The sequence below is a fragment of the Choloepus didactylus genome, chromosome 2 (assembly GCF_015220235.1).
Source record: "Choloepus didactylus isolate mChoDid1 chromosome 2, mChoDid1.pri, whole genome shotgun sequence".
NCBI lineage: Eukaryota > Metazoa > Chordata > Mammalia > Pilosa > Megalonychidae > Choloepus > Choloepus didactylus.
The window spans coordinates 82,825,211-82,842,174 of NC_051308.1; the positions used below are offsets into that span (position 1 = coordinate 82,825,211).

Consider the following 16,964-nt stretch of genomic DNA (forward strand, 5'->3'; position numbering starts at 1 on the left):
TGTGTTGAAGTCTCCCACAATTATTGTGGAAACATCAATTGCTTCCTTTAGTTTTGCCAATGTTTCTCTCATGTATTTTGTGGCACCTTGATTGGGTGCATAGACATTTACGATTGTTATTTCTTCTTGCTGAATTGCCCCTTTTATTAGTATGTAGTGGCCTTCTTTGTCTCTCAAAACATCCCTGCATTTGAAGTCTATTTTATCTGAGATTAATATTGCTACACCTGCTTTCTTTTGGCTGTAGCTTGCATGAAATATTTTTTTCCATCCTTTCACTTTCAGTTTCTTTGTGTCCCTGTGTCTAAGATGAGTCTCTTGTATGCAACATATCGATGGTTCATTTTTTTTGATCCATTCTGCGAATCTATATCTTTTAATTGGGGAGTTAATCCATTTACATTCAACGTTAAAACCGTGAAGGCATTTCTTGAATCGGCCATCTTATCCTTTGGATTATGTTTGCCATATTTTTCCCTCTCTCTATTAATATCCTTTATTGTACCCATACCGAATCTCTTTAGTACTGAACCTTTCTCCAAGTCTCTCTGTCCTGTCTTTGTTTCTCTGTCTGTAGGGCTCCCTTTAGTATCTCCAGTAGGGCAGGTCTCTTGTTAGCAAATTCTCTCAGCATTTGTTTGTCTGTGAAAAATTTAAGCTCTCCCTCAAATTTGAAGGAGAGCTTTGCTGGATAAAGTATTCTTGGCTGGAAATTCCTCTCACTCAGAATTTTAAATATATCGTGCCACTGCCTTCTTGCCTCCATGGTGGCTGCTGAGTAGTCACTACTTAGTCTTATGCTGTTTCCTTTGTATGTGGTGAATTGCTTTTCTCTTGCTGCTTTCAGAACTTGCTCCTTCTCTTCTATGTTTGACAGTGTGATCAGTATATGTCTCGGAGTGGGTTTTTTTGGATTTATTCTATTTGGAGTTCGCTGAGCATTTATGATTTGTGTATTTATGTTGTTTAGAAGATTTGGGAAGTTTTCCCCAACAATTTCTTTGAATACCCTTCCTAGACCTTTACCCTTTTCTTCCCCTTCTGGGACACCAATGAGTCTTATATTCGGACGTTTCATATTATCTATCATATCCCTGAGGTCCGTTTCGAGTTTTTCAATTTTTTTCCCCATTCTTTCTTTTATGCTTTCATTTTCCATTCTGTCATCTTCCAGGTCACTGATTCGTTGTTCAACTTCCTCTAGTCTTGTACTATGAGTGTCCAGAATCTTTTTAATTTGGTCAACAGTTTCTTTAATTTCCATAAGATCATCCATTTTTTTATTTAGTCTTGCAATGTCTTCTTTATGCTCTTCTAGGGTCTTCTTGATTTCCTTCATATCCCGTACTATGGTCTCATTGTTCATCTTTAGTTCTTTGAGTAGCTGCTCTAGGTGCTGTGTCTCTTCTGGACTTTTGATTTGGGTGCTTGGGCTTGGGTTATCCATATCGTCTGGTTTTTTCATATGCTTTATAATTTTCTGTTGTTTTTGGCCTCTTGGCATTTGCTGAACTTGATAGGGTTCTTTTAGGGTTTGTAGACCAGTTGAAGTCCTTATCTCTAATTTATCAGATCTACAGCTTCGTGGAGTACACTTTCTCTAACTAACCAGCAGGTGGCGTCCACGAGCCACCTGTTCTCCACAAGCCAGATCTCCCCTGCTTAGCCTTTTTGGTGAGTGGGGGAGTGAGTCTTGTGGGGCCCAATTGGTGTACCAAGCTTGCGTGTGTAGTTGGTGTTGCCTGCCCTGTATGTGGGGCGTGTTTCTGGGCAGTCGGGGAGGGGGGGTGGCCCTAACAATCAAATCTCCCTGATGATCCTAGAGTTTTAAAGCTGCTGCAATAGTCTAATCCTTCAGTTCAGTCCTGCCACAGTTTGTCTCTGCCACTGACCCACAAGTCTTTGGTATTGGCGTATGGCTCCTGAGACTTGCAAGTGGGCCCCTCTTCCAGGCTGTGCACCCCGGGTCCTCTGTTGAGGGATGACTGTGCTATGTCACAGGTAAGTGCCGTCCCCCCAGGGCAGTTCTGGGCTGCTGGGCTGTGTTGGGAGGCTCCCAGTCTGCTCAAATGATGGCTGAATGGGGCTCTGTTAATTCACACTGCTCCCCCTTCCCAGCTCTGGGACATTCAGCTGAGGTTGCAGGGAAGGCTAATGTCCACGCCCAGTTTTGTGGTGTGTGCCTGTTATTTGAAGCACTTCCGTCACACTGGGTTGTCTGGGGCAGCTCTGGGCTATGGGGCTGGCGATGGGCAGGAGTGTTTCCTGTCCACCAGGATGGTGGCTGTGAGCGGACACCCCCCTTTTCTTGGGAAGTTGTGTTGTTTAGTGAATTTTCTCAGCCACTGGATTATTGCCTTTTGTCTCAGAGCTCTCTTAGTTCTGCTCTTGACTTGACGTGCCCAAATTTCAATTCTTTGAAGCTTTCTGTATTGAGCTTCTTAGAGTAATTGTTTTAGAAAAAGCAAAAAGGATTTAAAAAAAAAAAAAAAAAAAAAAAAAACGGCCCTCCTCAGAGATCTAATGGGTTATTGAAATGCTAATAGACAAAGCAACCAGGGCCATTAAGGAAAGGTGCACAGGGCAGAGAGATCAGCTTTGCTTCGGGATTTGCATATGCGCCTCAAGGCCTGATCTCCGCCCTTCCCCTTTCTGTGTTCACCAGAACTGCAAAAATCCTCTGCTTTTATTTTGGAGTTTTTCGTGTTGTTTTTTTTCTATGCCTGTCTCCTCTCTGCTGGGCTGGCTGCTCTCAGAGTCTCTGGTGTCTGGTCTCAGTCTATCTATGGTTGGAGTTTGAATCAGTAGAATGAGTTTCCGATAAGAGCAGCCACTGCAATTCTCCCTTCTCCTTCCCGGAGCTGACAGCCCCTCCTCCCCCGGGACTGAGCCTGGCAGGGAGGGGCGCGGGTCCCCTGGCCGCAAAAACTTACAGATTTCGCTGATCTCAGCAGTTCCACGTTTTCATGAGTGTTGTATGAAGTATGCCCAAAGACAGATTGCTCTGTGGTGTCCAGTCCACGCAGTTCCTGGCTTTTTACCTGCTTTCCTGGAGGAGTCTTCCCTCATGTTTGAAGGACAGTTTTGCCAGATACAGGATTCTTGGTTAGTGGTTTTTCTCTTTCAGTATCTTAAATATATCACCCCACTTCCTTCTTGCCTCCATGGTTTCTACTGAGAAATCTGCACATAGTCTTATCACGCTTCCCTTGTATGTGATGGACTGCCTTTCTCTTGATGCTTTCAGAATGTTTTCTTTGTCTCTGACATTTGATAATCTGATTATTAAGTGTCTTGGCGTAGGCCTATTCAGATCTATTCTGTTTGTGGTATGCTGTGCTTCTTGGGTCTGTAATTTTATGTCTTTCATAAGAGATGGGAAATTTTCAGTGATTATTTCCTCCATTATTGTTTCTGCTCCCTTTCCCTTAGACACCCATGACATGTATATTCATGTGCTTCATGTTGTCACTCCTTTCCCTGAGACACTGCTCATATTTTTCCAACCTTTTCACTGTCTGTTCTTTTGTGTGTTGGATTTCAGATGTCCTGTCCTCCTGTTCATGGATCTTTTCTTCTGCCTCTTCAATTCTGCTGTTGTATGTCTCCATTGTTTTTCATCTCTTCTATTATCTTTCATTCCTATAAGTTCTGCCAATTGTTTTTTCAAACTTTTGAGTTCTTCCTTATGTTTTCCTGGTGTCTTCTTTTTTTTTTTTTTTTTTTTTTTTAATCATCATTTTATTGAGATATATTCACATACCACGCAGTCATACAAAACAAATTGTACTTTCGATTGTTTACAGTACCATTACATAGTTGTACATTCATCACCTAAATCAATCCCTGACACCTTCATTAGCACACACACAAAAATAACAAGAATAATAATTAGAGTGAAAAAGAGCAATTGAAGTAAAAAAGAACACTGGGTACCTTTGTCTGTTTGTTTCCTTCCCCTACTTTTCTACACATCCATCCATAAACTAAACAAAGTGGAGTTTGGTCCTTATGGCATTCCCAATCCCACTGTCACCCCTCATAAGCTACATTTTTATACAACTGTCTTCGAGATTCATGGGTTCTGGGTTGTAGTTTAATAGTTTCAGGTATCCACCACCAGCTACCCCAATTCTTTAGAACCTAAAAAAGGTTGTCTAAAGTGTGCGTAAGAGTGCCCACCAGAGTGATCTCTCGGCTCGTTTTGGAATCTCTCTGCCACTGAAGCTTATTTCATTTCCTTTCACATCCCCCTTTTGGTCAAGAAGATGTTCTCCATCCCACGATGCCGGGTCTACATTCCTTCCCGGGAGTCATATTCCACGTTGCCAGGGAGATTCACTTCCCTGGGTGTCTGATCCCACCCTGGTGTCTTCTTTATATTCTCCATCTCTTTTGCCATATCTTCCCTCAACTCATTGATTTGAGTTTTGAATTGATTTAGGAGATTTTTTTGATTAATAATTAGTTATTTCAATTCCTGTATCTTGTTGAAGTGTGAGTTTGTTCCTTTGACTGTGCCATATCTTCGTTTTTCCTGATGTGGTTTGTAATTTTTTGTTGTCTAGGCATCTGATTTCCTTGATTACCCCAATCAGATTTTCCCAGACCAGATGGGCCCAGGTCTCAAGAGGAGGTTGTTTTCAGTACCAGATTTCCCTGAGGGTGAGACCCAGAAGATTGTCAGACTTTCCTGTGAGGTCTCTAGACTCTGTGCTTTTCCTATCCTGCCCAGCAGGTGGCCCTTGTCAGCCCACAACTCCCCACTGGTGTAAAGAAGTGTGGTGCCTTTAGTTCTCAGCAGACCCTGGCCTGGCCAGGGGCCACATGAGTCAGAAGGCAAGCTTAAGTTGTTTCTGCCCCCCTCCCCCAGACCCTGGTGTCTGAATTCTCTGAGGGAGGGCAGCCACTTGATCTGCATCCTGCCCCACCTTTTCTTAGGGAAGATACACCCTTTAGGGAGTTCCCTTCTCTACGTGATTTCCTCTTTTGTTTCTCTGACTCTGTTAACTTCGCCCTTGCTTGGGTCAGCGCTGACAATTGAAAATGCCTGATACTTTCTCTAATGAGCTACTTAGAATGAGAGGAGAAAAAAAAAAAAAGAAAAAGTGTAAAGCCCTTTTCAAAGCCAGTTCCCAGCCCCTCAGTTTCTCCAGTTGACAAGTATTGATATCCAGTTCTCTGTTCCCCTTTTCTTGGGACACAGCCGTTTTCCAGTATTCTGAGCTCAGCCATCTCCGAAAGCCTCTGGTTTTATGTATCTATGTATTTTTTTCCTGTTAGCCACACCTCCTCTCTGTCAGGAGTGACCTCAGGGTACATTCCTGCTTGCTCTGAGTTTATCTGTGCTTATAGCTTATAGTCAGTAGTCCAAATTTGTTAATTAAAATGATAGTTGGAGATTTGTTAAGTTACTTTCCCTTGCTGCAGGTAACCTGCTTCTGTTTTCCACAGGAAATTGTTTCAGCCCAGCCTGCTGTGCTGGTGGGGAGGGGCGGCAGCTCCGTGTTTCAGGGCTTTACTAACAGTTCTATGCTGCAATCTCAGCCATTCCACCCATTCCAGCCTGATGTATGATTTGTATCCAGTCACAGATGTCCCCCAGCAGTTGTTCCATACTATTTACTAGTTGTTCCCGGCTATTTACTCATTGCTCTAGAGGACTAGCTAAATTCCACACCTCTCTATGCTGCCATCTTGCCCCACCTCTCCATCCAGTAGTTTTTAATGTTTTACTTGTATATGAAATCGTTTGGATATATTACTTATAACATGTAAATAGTAACCATTTATTATATTTGCTTAATATATAGTCCCTTCTTTTCCTATTTGTTTTATTACATTATACCTGTATTATTACAGAAATGTCCAGTGTTTGAAACATTGGGTCATTTTTTAAGGATTTTCTTTGGAGCTTAAAATCTGAGAAAAGTTATAATCTCCAAACAGGTATGATAAATGTAATATTCAGAATTATTTTCTAAAGAACATTTAAATCTTGATCATTGTTACATTTCTAGAGAATTAGTCTAGATATCCTAAAGGTAATTTTCCAGGAGAGCCATTTTAAAATAAAATTGTTAGTGAAAATATTTCACCAGGACAGATGCCTTACATATTATATAATGGAAGCTGGACATGTGTACAAGTTATAATCCTTTGTATTTTACTTTTAGAGTACCCTAGAACCAAGACAATTGAGAAAAGCCAGGAAATTAAGAATACAAAACTAATAAGACATTTATTCTCAAATTCCATTATGAAGTGATAAGAGAGCAATTACCAGTTTTTTGGTTTGTTATTAGAGAGTGATCAAATTTATTTGATGGAATATAATGACAGTCATTGGAGTTGTGTTAATCATATTAATTATCTGGAAAAATTATCTCAATTTTGTGGAACAGATTAATATATTTAGTAATAAATGTGTATTTGTTAATTGTTTTTTCATCTTTTAAAATCTGTTTTCTGGCTAGGTTATATGATAACATACACACACACAAAATTCGGAAAGCCCAAAATTTAGAATTTTGGATAAAATATCTCCTGTGCCTATTTCTGCTCTTTTTCCTTTTATCTAAAAATTGTTTTCCAATACTAATTTAAGCATTTATGTAATATTTCTAGATCATCATCATTCTTCTAAATAGTCACTGTTCTTAAAATTTTTAAGAGGTGATCTTTTTAAACTGTGCTGTGTTCATTATTTTAAGAGAAACTGAAGTTAGAAAAAGGAGCTTTATGAAGCTTCCTTTTTTGAGAAATGTTATAAATGTTGCTCTTTTAAATAATAACCAACAATCATTTTATGGTAAATTTGTGAGTGTTTTTTTTTAATGCTCTTAATGACAGATAGATGAGATGAGGGTTGTTCGTAATTTTCTATGTAGAAATGAATGACTGTTTCAGGGAAAAACTACAAGGAATATTATTAAAGAATTATTTAAAAAGTCTTTATTTTTTATGGGCTTAGAACTTCAGTATGTTTTAGTCTATTCAGTTTATTCAATGTAATAGGTAAAGTTCAAAGAAGTTAGAGTGGTATACATTTATTTTAATTTTAAAGTCTTATCTTTGAGCTAATGAAGTACTTTACTGAGAAATAAAAAAGGACACTTAAGAAAACAGAACAAAGTGTAATTCAGAATATTGTATAATGGCAAGAATGGTTTCATAAGTAGCGTGGAGAGGTAGTGTGGTTTAATAGAAAGAGCTAAGGCTTTAGTATCAGAGGATCTTGGTTTTAATCTCAATTCTTCCACCTGCTATGTGGCATTGGGCACATAACTTCTTGTATCTTCAGTTTTCTAATCTGTAAAATGGAGATACCATATTTCATCAGACAGTCATATATTCAGTTTGTAACATTTTTGAAATCTGGATGTGTCTTTAAATTGATGGTGTAGTATATTTAATTGGCTGTGTTTTTTCTCTCTGAGCATTACAGAAAATAATACTACTTCTTATAATTGATGATGTCTTAGATTAAATGAAATACAATAGTAATGCCAGCTTTATAGAATTGTTTTGAAGATGAAATTGGATAACACCTGTAAAGTGTATAGCATGTGGAATACGCTACTTAAGAATTAGTTTCCTTTCCCTTTTTCTTTTGACAGAGTTATGTTAGTTTTTATTGTTGTTGTTTGGTTTTGGAGTTTGTTGTTTTTTTTCAGGAGAATGAGAAGTTGAGAGCTACTAGATAAAGATTCTAGCCTAATACTGTAAGTCTCCACCTTAAAACATCTTGTATCTGTATTGTTGAAAAACTTTCACCTTGGAGAAATGGCCATATTTTGGCTAATTATTAAGTAATATTTATGTGGTATCAGCTTTGTGCCAGGCACTGTTCTGTTTTACATATATATTTTATAACCTTAAAACAACAAATGAGATAGGTTATTGTTATTCCCTTTTTATAGATGAAGAAACTGAGGTGGAAAGATTAATTAATTTGTCCAAGTACTTACATCTTGCCCAACAAACAAATAAACAATAAAACAGGATTTAAAAAGAAAGTACAGAATTTAAAAACAAACCCCCTTCTTGCATATATTAGTCTAATAATCTTTGGAATAGTTACTTTTTCAGATAGAAAAGAATTTTTCACGAGGTTTTAAATCTGAGCACTGCAACTGACTAAGGTGGAACCTGAATCATGAGATAGATTTAGCCAACAACTTATCCTTTCCTCTTTGAGTGAAGGAGCATTTTAGTGTTTTGAATAATATAGTCTGATGCAGTATAAGAATTGGCAAATTTTATCCTGTTGGTGTTGCCAGATTGGAGTCTCTTTCTTTAACTGCTGATGCAACATAAAAATAACTTAATGGATTCTGAGTAGAGAAAAATGAAATAAGCTTTTAAAAATTCTATGAGAGATACGTCAGAGTGGAAATCGAGGGTGTGGTAGCCAAAGTTTACCCCCTCTACTGGATGAATTGGTTGGAGAGGAAAACTAATGTATCTTTGGCAGCTTTAGTCTAAATTCAATTTGATGATGGCAGATTATTTTTAAAATATTATTTCTTTCAAAGATATCTTCTTTTCTCCCAAAAAATGTTGCCACCAATATTCTAAGGTGTTTATTTGTGCAATTGCTTCAGAAAGAAGAACCAACCCCAGGAATAGGGTGTGTTTTAGAATCCATTTTTTTCTAAAGATTTTAATAAAAATTATATTATGCTGTATGTACAAAGGTATTCATCATGTTTTTGTTTATAAGTAAAAATTAGAAATAACCTGAATATATACAACTGTTGAATAGTGGTTAAGTAAATTAGGATATATTACTGCATAGAGTATTATGCTAGATTTAGAAGTAATGTTTGTGCGACTTCTGCTTCTGGGTATGGTGGAGTAACAGGTATTGGATTTACCCTTTTGCCTAAAACAACAATAGAACCAGACAAAATAGATGAAAGATTTATTTTCAGACATTGTACCACAAGTAGTGTCAGACTGTGAGAAAAGGGAAACAAATAAATTGAGCTCTAAAATTGTTTCAACTTACTGCCTAAAAGCCATTTCTAGGCTGCAGTGCAGGAAAGGGGAACTCAGAAGGTCTTGGCAGTCTCATTGAATTGAGGAGATAACACATATTTGTACATGAATGTTCATAGCATCACTATTCACAATATACAAAAGGTGGAATAGGCAAAATGTGGTATATGCACATAATAGAATATTACTTATCCATAAAAAAAATTGAAGTACTGATACATGCTACAACATGAATGAGCCTTGAAAGCATTATGCTACGTGAAATAAGACATACACAAAAGGTCATATATTGTTTGATTCCATTTATAAGAAATATCTAGAATGGATGATAAATCCATAGACAGAGAGAATATTGGTGGTGCCAGGGCTGAGGAGAGGGGAGACTAGGGAGTGATTTCTTAATGGGTATGAAATTTTCTTTTGGGGCGATGAATGTGTTGGAACTAGATAAAAATGGTTGTCTCACAACATTGTAAATGTACTAAATGCCAGTGAATTGTATACTTTAAAATGGTTAATTTTATGTTACATGAATTTCACCTCAATAAAAAAAAAAAAGTGAGGGTGCAATACTTTTTTCAGACAAACAAATACAGATAATTCGTTGCTAACTGACTTTACTACAATAAATGTTAAAAGAAGTTCTTTAGGCAGAAAGAGAATTATGTCAGAAGGAAATCTGGTCCTTCGTAAAGAATAAAGAGTACTTGAAGTGGTAAATATATGGGTAAATAGAAAGTATATATTTTATTATATTTTCAACTCTTTAAAAGACAGTTGAACTTCCAGTTTCAGCTCTGATATATAAAGAGCTTGGAAGCCATCACCTTCATTCTCAGTCATGAAAAAGTTGATCAAACTGACAATCCAGAGCTAGTCTTAGTTCTCTGAGAGATTCGATGTCACAGGGCAAACAGCCACCTTGAAAACTGGAGATGGAGGCAAACAGAGGCAGAGAATCACAGCTGAAATTAATTTACTGGGAGTAGATGCTGCTGGAGTCATAAACTGGTGATAACACTTAAATAAATCATAATTGACATGTTGCTGGAGGCTGAGTGTGGACTAGCTTGAGAGTTTAGAACTAAGGGCCCAGTCTGAGGAGGCCCCCCTACACTTTTGCGGATTTTACCTCCAGGATCCTCACCAGGTTCTCATGGTGAAAGCTGGAGAAAAATCTTCTCATATTTCAACAGAGGAAGGGAATATGTAACTATTTTGAAATACACCCAGGGGAAACAATCTAGAGCACATAACAAATGCCTGCCCTCTAAAAGAAACTTACTAGAGCCTTATTTGACTTGAGGGAAAGACAATTAGCCAATTCCAGCACCCTGTAGCCTTTCTGTTTCATATTAAGAGGAGGGGGAAAAAGAGACCAAGAAACACTTCTGAAGTTCGCAGCCTAAAGATTCAGGCCCACTAAACAAAACAAAACAAAACAAAACAAAAACCATTGAGATTTAATCACTAGATTATAAAATACTTCCCCTCCTCAACACTTCCCCTCCCCATCAACAGGGCTCCACTATAATAACAATGGATTACAACTGAGAGAACTGCAATACACAGACTCTATTTAGAAGGAGTCTTTAGGGACACCCAAAGATAGCAGGGTAAGGAAAAAAACAAACAAACAAACAAACAAAAAAAACAGAATGAGGAAACTGAAGCTTCTGGCACTTACAGCAAATGGCCCAGGTTAACATAAAACGTCACACCAAATACCTGAGTTCCTATAACCCAGTACATCATGGTCTGCCTTTTCAACAAAACATGTTAAAAGCAAGAAAAAACACAGTCTGAGGAGATAAGCAGCAGAACTAGATTCAGTTAGACACAGATTTGGTGATCAGATAAATATGATGAAATGATAGGGGCTCTAATGGAAAAAAGTAGACAACATGCAAGAACAGATAGGTAATGTGAGCAGAGAAATGGGAACTAAGAAAAAATCGAAAGGAAATGCTAAAAATAATACTGTAAGAACAATGAAGAATGCCTTTCATGGGCTCATCAGTGGACTGGACACACCTGAGTAAACAGTCAGTGAGCTTAAAGGTATGTTGATAGAAACTTCCGAAACAGAAATGAAAAGAGAAAAAAAGAGAAAAATGAGAAACCCTGAAAGAAGCCATTGTGGGGTGGGTTTGGGAGGGTGGCTTATCTTTAGAAGAACAACGATAAGAATTACATTGGACTTCTCTTCAAAAGAAAGGGGAGTGAAAGAATTAAATTGTTGAAAGAAAATCCCCACCAACCTAGAATTCTGTATCCAGTGAAGTCATCCTTCAAAAGTGAAGGAAAAGTAAAGACTTTCACAGACAAACAATAATTGAGGGTATTTGTTATCAGTAGACCTGCCTTGCAAAAAATGTTAAAAGAAGGTCTTTCAGAGAAAAGAATATGATTTATGTCAGAAACTCAGAACTACATAAAGAAAGGAAGAGCATCAGAAAAGGGATAAACAAAGGTAAAATAAAATAATTTTATTTATAATTCATCTTATAGACAATGTTCAAAATAATAACAGCAATGTGTTGAGTGGTTACGGTATATGAGTAAATGAAATAAGAGAAAGGAGGGAAGAATTGGGAATGTTTCATTATAAGGGACTCGCACCACCCATAAAGTGGTTTAGTGTTGTTTGTAAGTGGACTTAGATTAGTTGTAAATTTATATTGCAAACTCTATGGCAACCATATTTTTTTGAAAAAGATAAGTATGATTGATAGGTAAGAGAGGAGATTTTGTTAGGGAGGTGCTTGACTGCAAAGAAACACAGAATAACTGTTTGAGGTGATAGAAATATGTTATATCATAATTTGGATGGCAGTTACATGATTGTATTCATTTAACAAAACTCATTGGTAACTGTTCTGGTTTGCTAATGCTGCTGTTTTACAAAACAACCAGAAATGGATTGGCTTTTATAAAGGGGGTTCATTTGATTACAAAGTTACAGTCTTAAGGCCATTAAGTGTCCAAAGTAAGGCATCAACAATAGGGTACCTTCACTGGAAGAAAGGCCATTGGCATCCAGAAAACCTCTGTTAGCTGGGAAAGGCATGTGGCTGGCATCTGCTCGTGCCCAGGTTGCGTTTCAAAATGGCGTTCTCCAAAGTGTCTGTCTCAGCTGCAGCTTTCCTTGATGCGTTTTGTTTTCTCTTAGCTCTAGCACCTCCTTCTGTCTGTGCACACTTTTATATGACTCCAGTGATTCAATTAAGACACACCCTGAATGGGTGGGGTAACACCCCCATGGAAATTAACCAATTAAAGGTCTTGCCCACATTTGATTGAGTCACATCTCCATGGAAACACTCAATCAAAGGATTCCAACCTAATCAACACTAATACATCTGCCCCCACAAGAGTGCATCAAAGAACATGGTGTTTGGGGGGACATAATATATCCAATCTGGCACAGTAACTTTTATTTATACCTTAGTAACGCTCTTTTAAAACTGTGTATGAAGAGTTTATAGTAACATAAAAAATACTTATCTCGTGGGAAACAAAGCAAAATTTAAAAATATACAAAATTTGCACAAAAGCAATGGATATACATAGAAAAAAATGAAAGAGACATGCTAATGTTGTCTTTAAGTATTATAAGACTATCGATGTTTTACTTTTTATTTTCCTATATTTTCCAAATAAATTTTACACTTAAAATGAAAAAGGAAAGTTTTAATTACAAAACCTTATAGTTCATTACAACATGATGAGATTGAAATATCAACACTTCACCAGAATTTTATTGAGACCTGATTATATACTATGCATTTTTTAGGCACTGGGGATACAAAGATGAATAATACACAAATCTCTGTCCTCCGTCAGCCCAGGAGGACTGATAAACTAATAAGACTGTTTTAATACAATATGTGAGGGCTATGTTAGTAGTCTTTGCACTGTGTCCTGTGTAGTGGAAGAACAAAGGCAGACAAGAAAGCCATTCTGGTTGGGCAAGGCACAGGAGACAGGGTTCAGGGAATATTTGGTGGACATAATGATCACTGATAGTTAAGTAGTTGGTGAAGAAAGAAGGGGTTTCCGGACAGAAACTAACATAATCAAAGGCATATAGCTATTAAATGGCATGCTATTGTACAATATTCATTATAGGTTAGAGGTCAGTAATATGTGAAGCTAAAAAAGTGGAGAGTAGTAAGGCTGAACATTTTTTGACAGTAGTTTTCTAACATTAAGAAAATGATTGCTATGGAAGGAATAGTGCTGGGGAAGAAGGTTGCAGTGTTAAATAAGATGGTCGGGGAGGGCCTCATTGAGAAGGTCATTTGAATAAAGATATAACAGAAGTGAAAAATGAGGCTTGCAGATAACTGAGGGAAGATTTTTCTAGGTATAGGAAACAGCCAGTACAAAGACTCTTTTGTGAGTATGCTTAGAATGTTAGAAAACCTTATATGTTCATGTTCTTTGCCTATTCTGTTTAAGCTGGAGGTGATTAATAAATTTTAGGGGTCAAGACTAAAGGTAGGAAGACAAAGTTGTTCATGAGAACCATAGTTTCTATTAGTTTTATTCACTGAACCTCTTAAATGTGGATGATTTAGGAGTAGATGATTTAGGAGATAAACTGTAGTCTGCTTGGCAGTTATTTACCATGAAAATATGTATTAGTAATTACAAGTTATGTGATATTTTGGAAAGAGGTGAGTGTAGTTCATTGTTCAAGAAGCAATGCTGAGCAATCTGTACTTGGTTCTTTTTCTATTTCTTTTTCCTTTGTATCAGTTTTCTCATTTCCAGTTTTATTACTCATTTAGCAAGTATCTCTTGAGTACCAACTATGTTTTAACTTTATCCGTTAATGGAGTGTGTATTTGAAATATAGTTGGATTAAATATAGAAAGTTCTTGCTTTTGATTGTGCTTTTTTAGTAGTAAAAAAGGATTCTGTATCCAGAAAATCCTTTGCAGCATTTATTCTCTAAGAATGCTCCTCAGAGAAGAAAGATACCTACTTAGTGCTTATTTGCCGAGCGTCATACTAGAGTACTTTATATACTTTTATCATTTAATCAAGACAGTAGTTGTTTTATTGTCTTGAACTATAGCTCTTCTGTCATGAATTGATAACTGACAAACAGCTGTTTCCTCAAAAATGTCTGCCATTACTTAAAACTTTAGTGTCCCCTGTCCTCATGGTCTTTTTCCTCAACTCAGTGGTTCACAGACCAAAACAAACAAACTTAACAAAAACAATAAAACAAAACCCCTTCTTAGAATACATTAAAAACAATATGTGGTGATTGCCTACAAATTTTTAATTACAACTAGTCTTTTTGCAGCCAGTTTTAACAATGAAAATTTAAATTTTGATTCTCAAGTATTTTATGTTCATAGTCAGAATTTTTACTTTTGCAGGGTTCCAAGGCCTAAAAACTCAGTATTGCAGGAGATATGGGCTTTTGCAGAGGATGCTTTTGCATCCTTTCAGACAAGAATAATATCCAAGCTCGCTGCTTGGATTACATGTTACATACTACATGTTTTAGAAGAGTTTTACTTCTAAATTAATCTTAACTCTTTTTTGCTTTTTGAGAACATAAAGCGGCAGAGCCTGTTGAATCTTTGATTTTGGAAAATGCTTCTTTGATAATTTGCTTCTGTTTTCTTTTTTTTTTTAGGTATAAATCTCCTTCCTTCTCTTCCTTTTTTCCCCCCTTTCTCAGTCCTTCTTTTCCTTCCTCCTTTCCATCTGAAAATATTTTCTTCATTTTTACCTATGGTTGAATTTTAAGATTTACTACAGTTTAGTTTACTTCTGAATTGGGAATTTGATTTTATTAGTCTAGATATGATTTTCCTCGTCACATTCGTGTTTGGTAGTTGCGCTTCATATTTTGTTTTAAGCATTGCCACATCAAATATCCATATTTCCCACTTTCAACATAGCAGAATTGCTTTTAGGTAGCTCCAGTAAAAAGATACTAGAATGACCTTCGATTACCAGTAGATACTCATTCAACTGCTGTGATGACCTGAGAAACCTATTGGCTTTCTGACACTACCTTAAAATTGTTCTAGGTCCATAGAGAAATGGTTGAAGGTAGAACACTCTTCCTTAGCAAAGTAATATTTTGTAACTAGTTAAAGTAATACTGTTTCAAACTATGTGTCTTTTTCCACTTTTTTTTTCCCCCACAGACACCAGAAAAGAAAGGAAAAGAAGCAAATACTGGGTTTGGTGGGCCAGTTGTTAGTTGTCTGTATCATGAAGAAACCATCAGGTAATTTCTCTTGTCATTGAGAATAAGGGATATGTATACAATATATATGTGTATATGTATTGTGTATGTGTGTGTATTTGTATTTTTAATACTGAAATGTTCAATTGTGAAACACTTTTTCCTTAATATAAAACTAATTTGGTAGTATCTATATTAGGATAATAAATGGAAAGAAAGAATTTGTCCAGGTGTATAATCTATAAAATCACTAAGTGTCTGAATCAGTACCTTTTTCTGCATAAGTTGTTGGCAGAGTAAGGTTTTGTGTCTCAAACAATCTGAAGCTATGGATATTTTTGGTTTTGGTTTTTTACTTTTTGCTAAAATAGCATTATTTCTTTTAAAGATTTTAATTTTCATAGCTTATTTGCTCTAGCTATGAATAAAAAATTATTTTATGTTTAACAGAGCTCTTAAATTTTGTATATTGTGCATAAAATTTCTTAAATAATCTCTTTCAGCACTGTGTAATTCAGAAAGAGGATCATATGCTGCTTTGAAGAGTTAATGTGACACATTTTCTAAGATTATGACTTTACAAACAAAATAATAGGAATCTCTGGTGCTCTTACTCTGAGTTATTTGAACTTTGCTTTGTTTACTCATCATTAATATGGGGGAAAAAAAAAAAGCCAAGCTCTAATTTTCAAGTGGAAAAACTGGTTTTGCCTAAATTTTTTGAAGGGAATTATCTATCTTCATAGAATTCAGAGGAAGTTGTAGCAAAAAGTTATGCTTCACTTATATAGAAAAGAGTTTGCTGGTATTATCCACCATATAAAGAAATAGCAATATAAACTCCCACGAAGCTTCCTGAAAGCACAGTTATTGGTACCACTATGAATCAAAAACTTTAAATGCTCATGGTTTTCAGTTAATAACCTGTCAGTTAATGCTAAGGAGCCCGTCTTGAGCCTATTTACAGAACAAGAGAAACCATTTTTACTTAGAGTAAATGTTTATTTGGGGTGGGACAAGGGAAAGCTAATGAAGACTTTGGGGAAATAAAGATGCCATTTAGGGCTGCTACTAGCCTGGAGTACACTTGCCCCCCCCCCCCCATCCCTTTGTTGGACCCTGAGGAGGAACCCGTAACAGTTTTGAGGAAGCACAGTTTGAAAAACATTTTCAGAGCTTAACCTTTTTTTTTCCTCAGAAAGTATTTTGAGGTCCTTAATTTTTATGGTCTATCCTTAGAGTCTTCTGAACAATGATATTTTAGGGCCTTAACCCTACTAGTCAAAGTTTATTTGATGTTAAATGAAATAAAAACTTTAGAGCCACTTCTCTAGGCAATAGGAGGTCAGACTAGTCATTCCTTCTGTTTTCCCTTTGTCCTTTGGTCATACTTTTGTTATAGCACTTAATACATTATTACTACATCAAAGTACAATTTTTAAAAAACCTTATGTTTACCACTAGACTTGTAGTTTTTCAGGACAAGGATCATATTTTATCCATCTCTCTATTGTCAGTATCTAGGGAAGTGCCCAGAACGTACTTGATATTTAGTAAAATGCCCTGAGCTTAGGAGTTATTCACGGCTGCTTCCCTCTAGTAGCTGGTAGCTTCATGAATGTTGCTTATATAAGACTTAACCTGGTAGTCCTATCAGAAGGCAAAGAGCTGCTGGTTTGGCTTTCCTGTGAGATGCCCATCCTCACTTCTTTCCAAAGCAATTAAAGAGAGTTATTGGCTA

The 16,964-nt window shown here is 36.7% G+C and overlaps 1 protein-coding gene across 3 annotated transcripts in view; it reads left to right on the forward strand.

Moving 5' to 3' along the window:
- ACBD6 (acyl-CoA binding domain containing 6) overlaps positions 1–16,964 on the forward strand; it is a 369,499-nt gene that overhangs the window by 86,938 nt on the left and 265,597 nt on the right. For all 3 annotated transcript variants that reach the window (XR_005215157.1, XM_037825239.1, XM_037825238.1), the window contains exon 4: positions 15,183–15,265. Coding sequence is in view for 2 of the 3 variants with exons in the window: in XM_037825239.1 (XP_037681167.1) it covers positions 15,183–15,265 (83 nt within the window). In the remaining variant the exon portion in view is untranslated. The remainder of the gene's footprint in view (positions 1–15,182; positions 15,266–16,964) is intronic.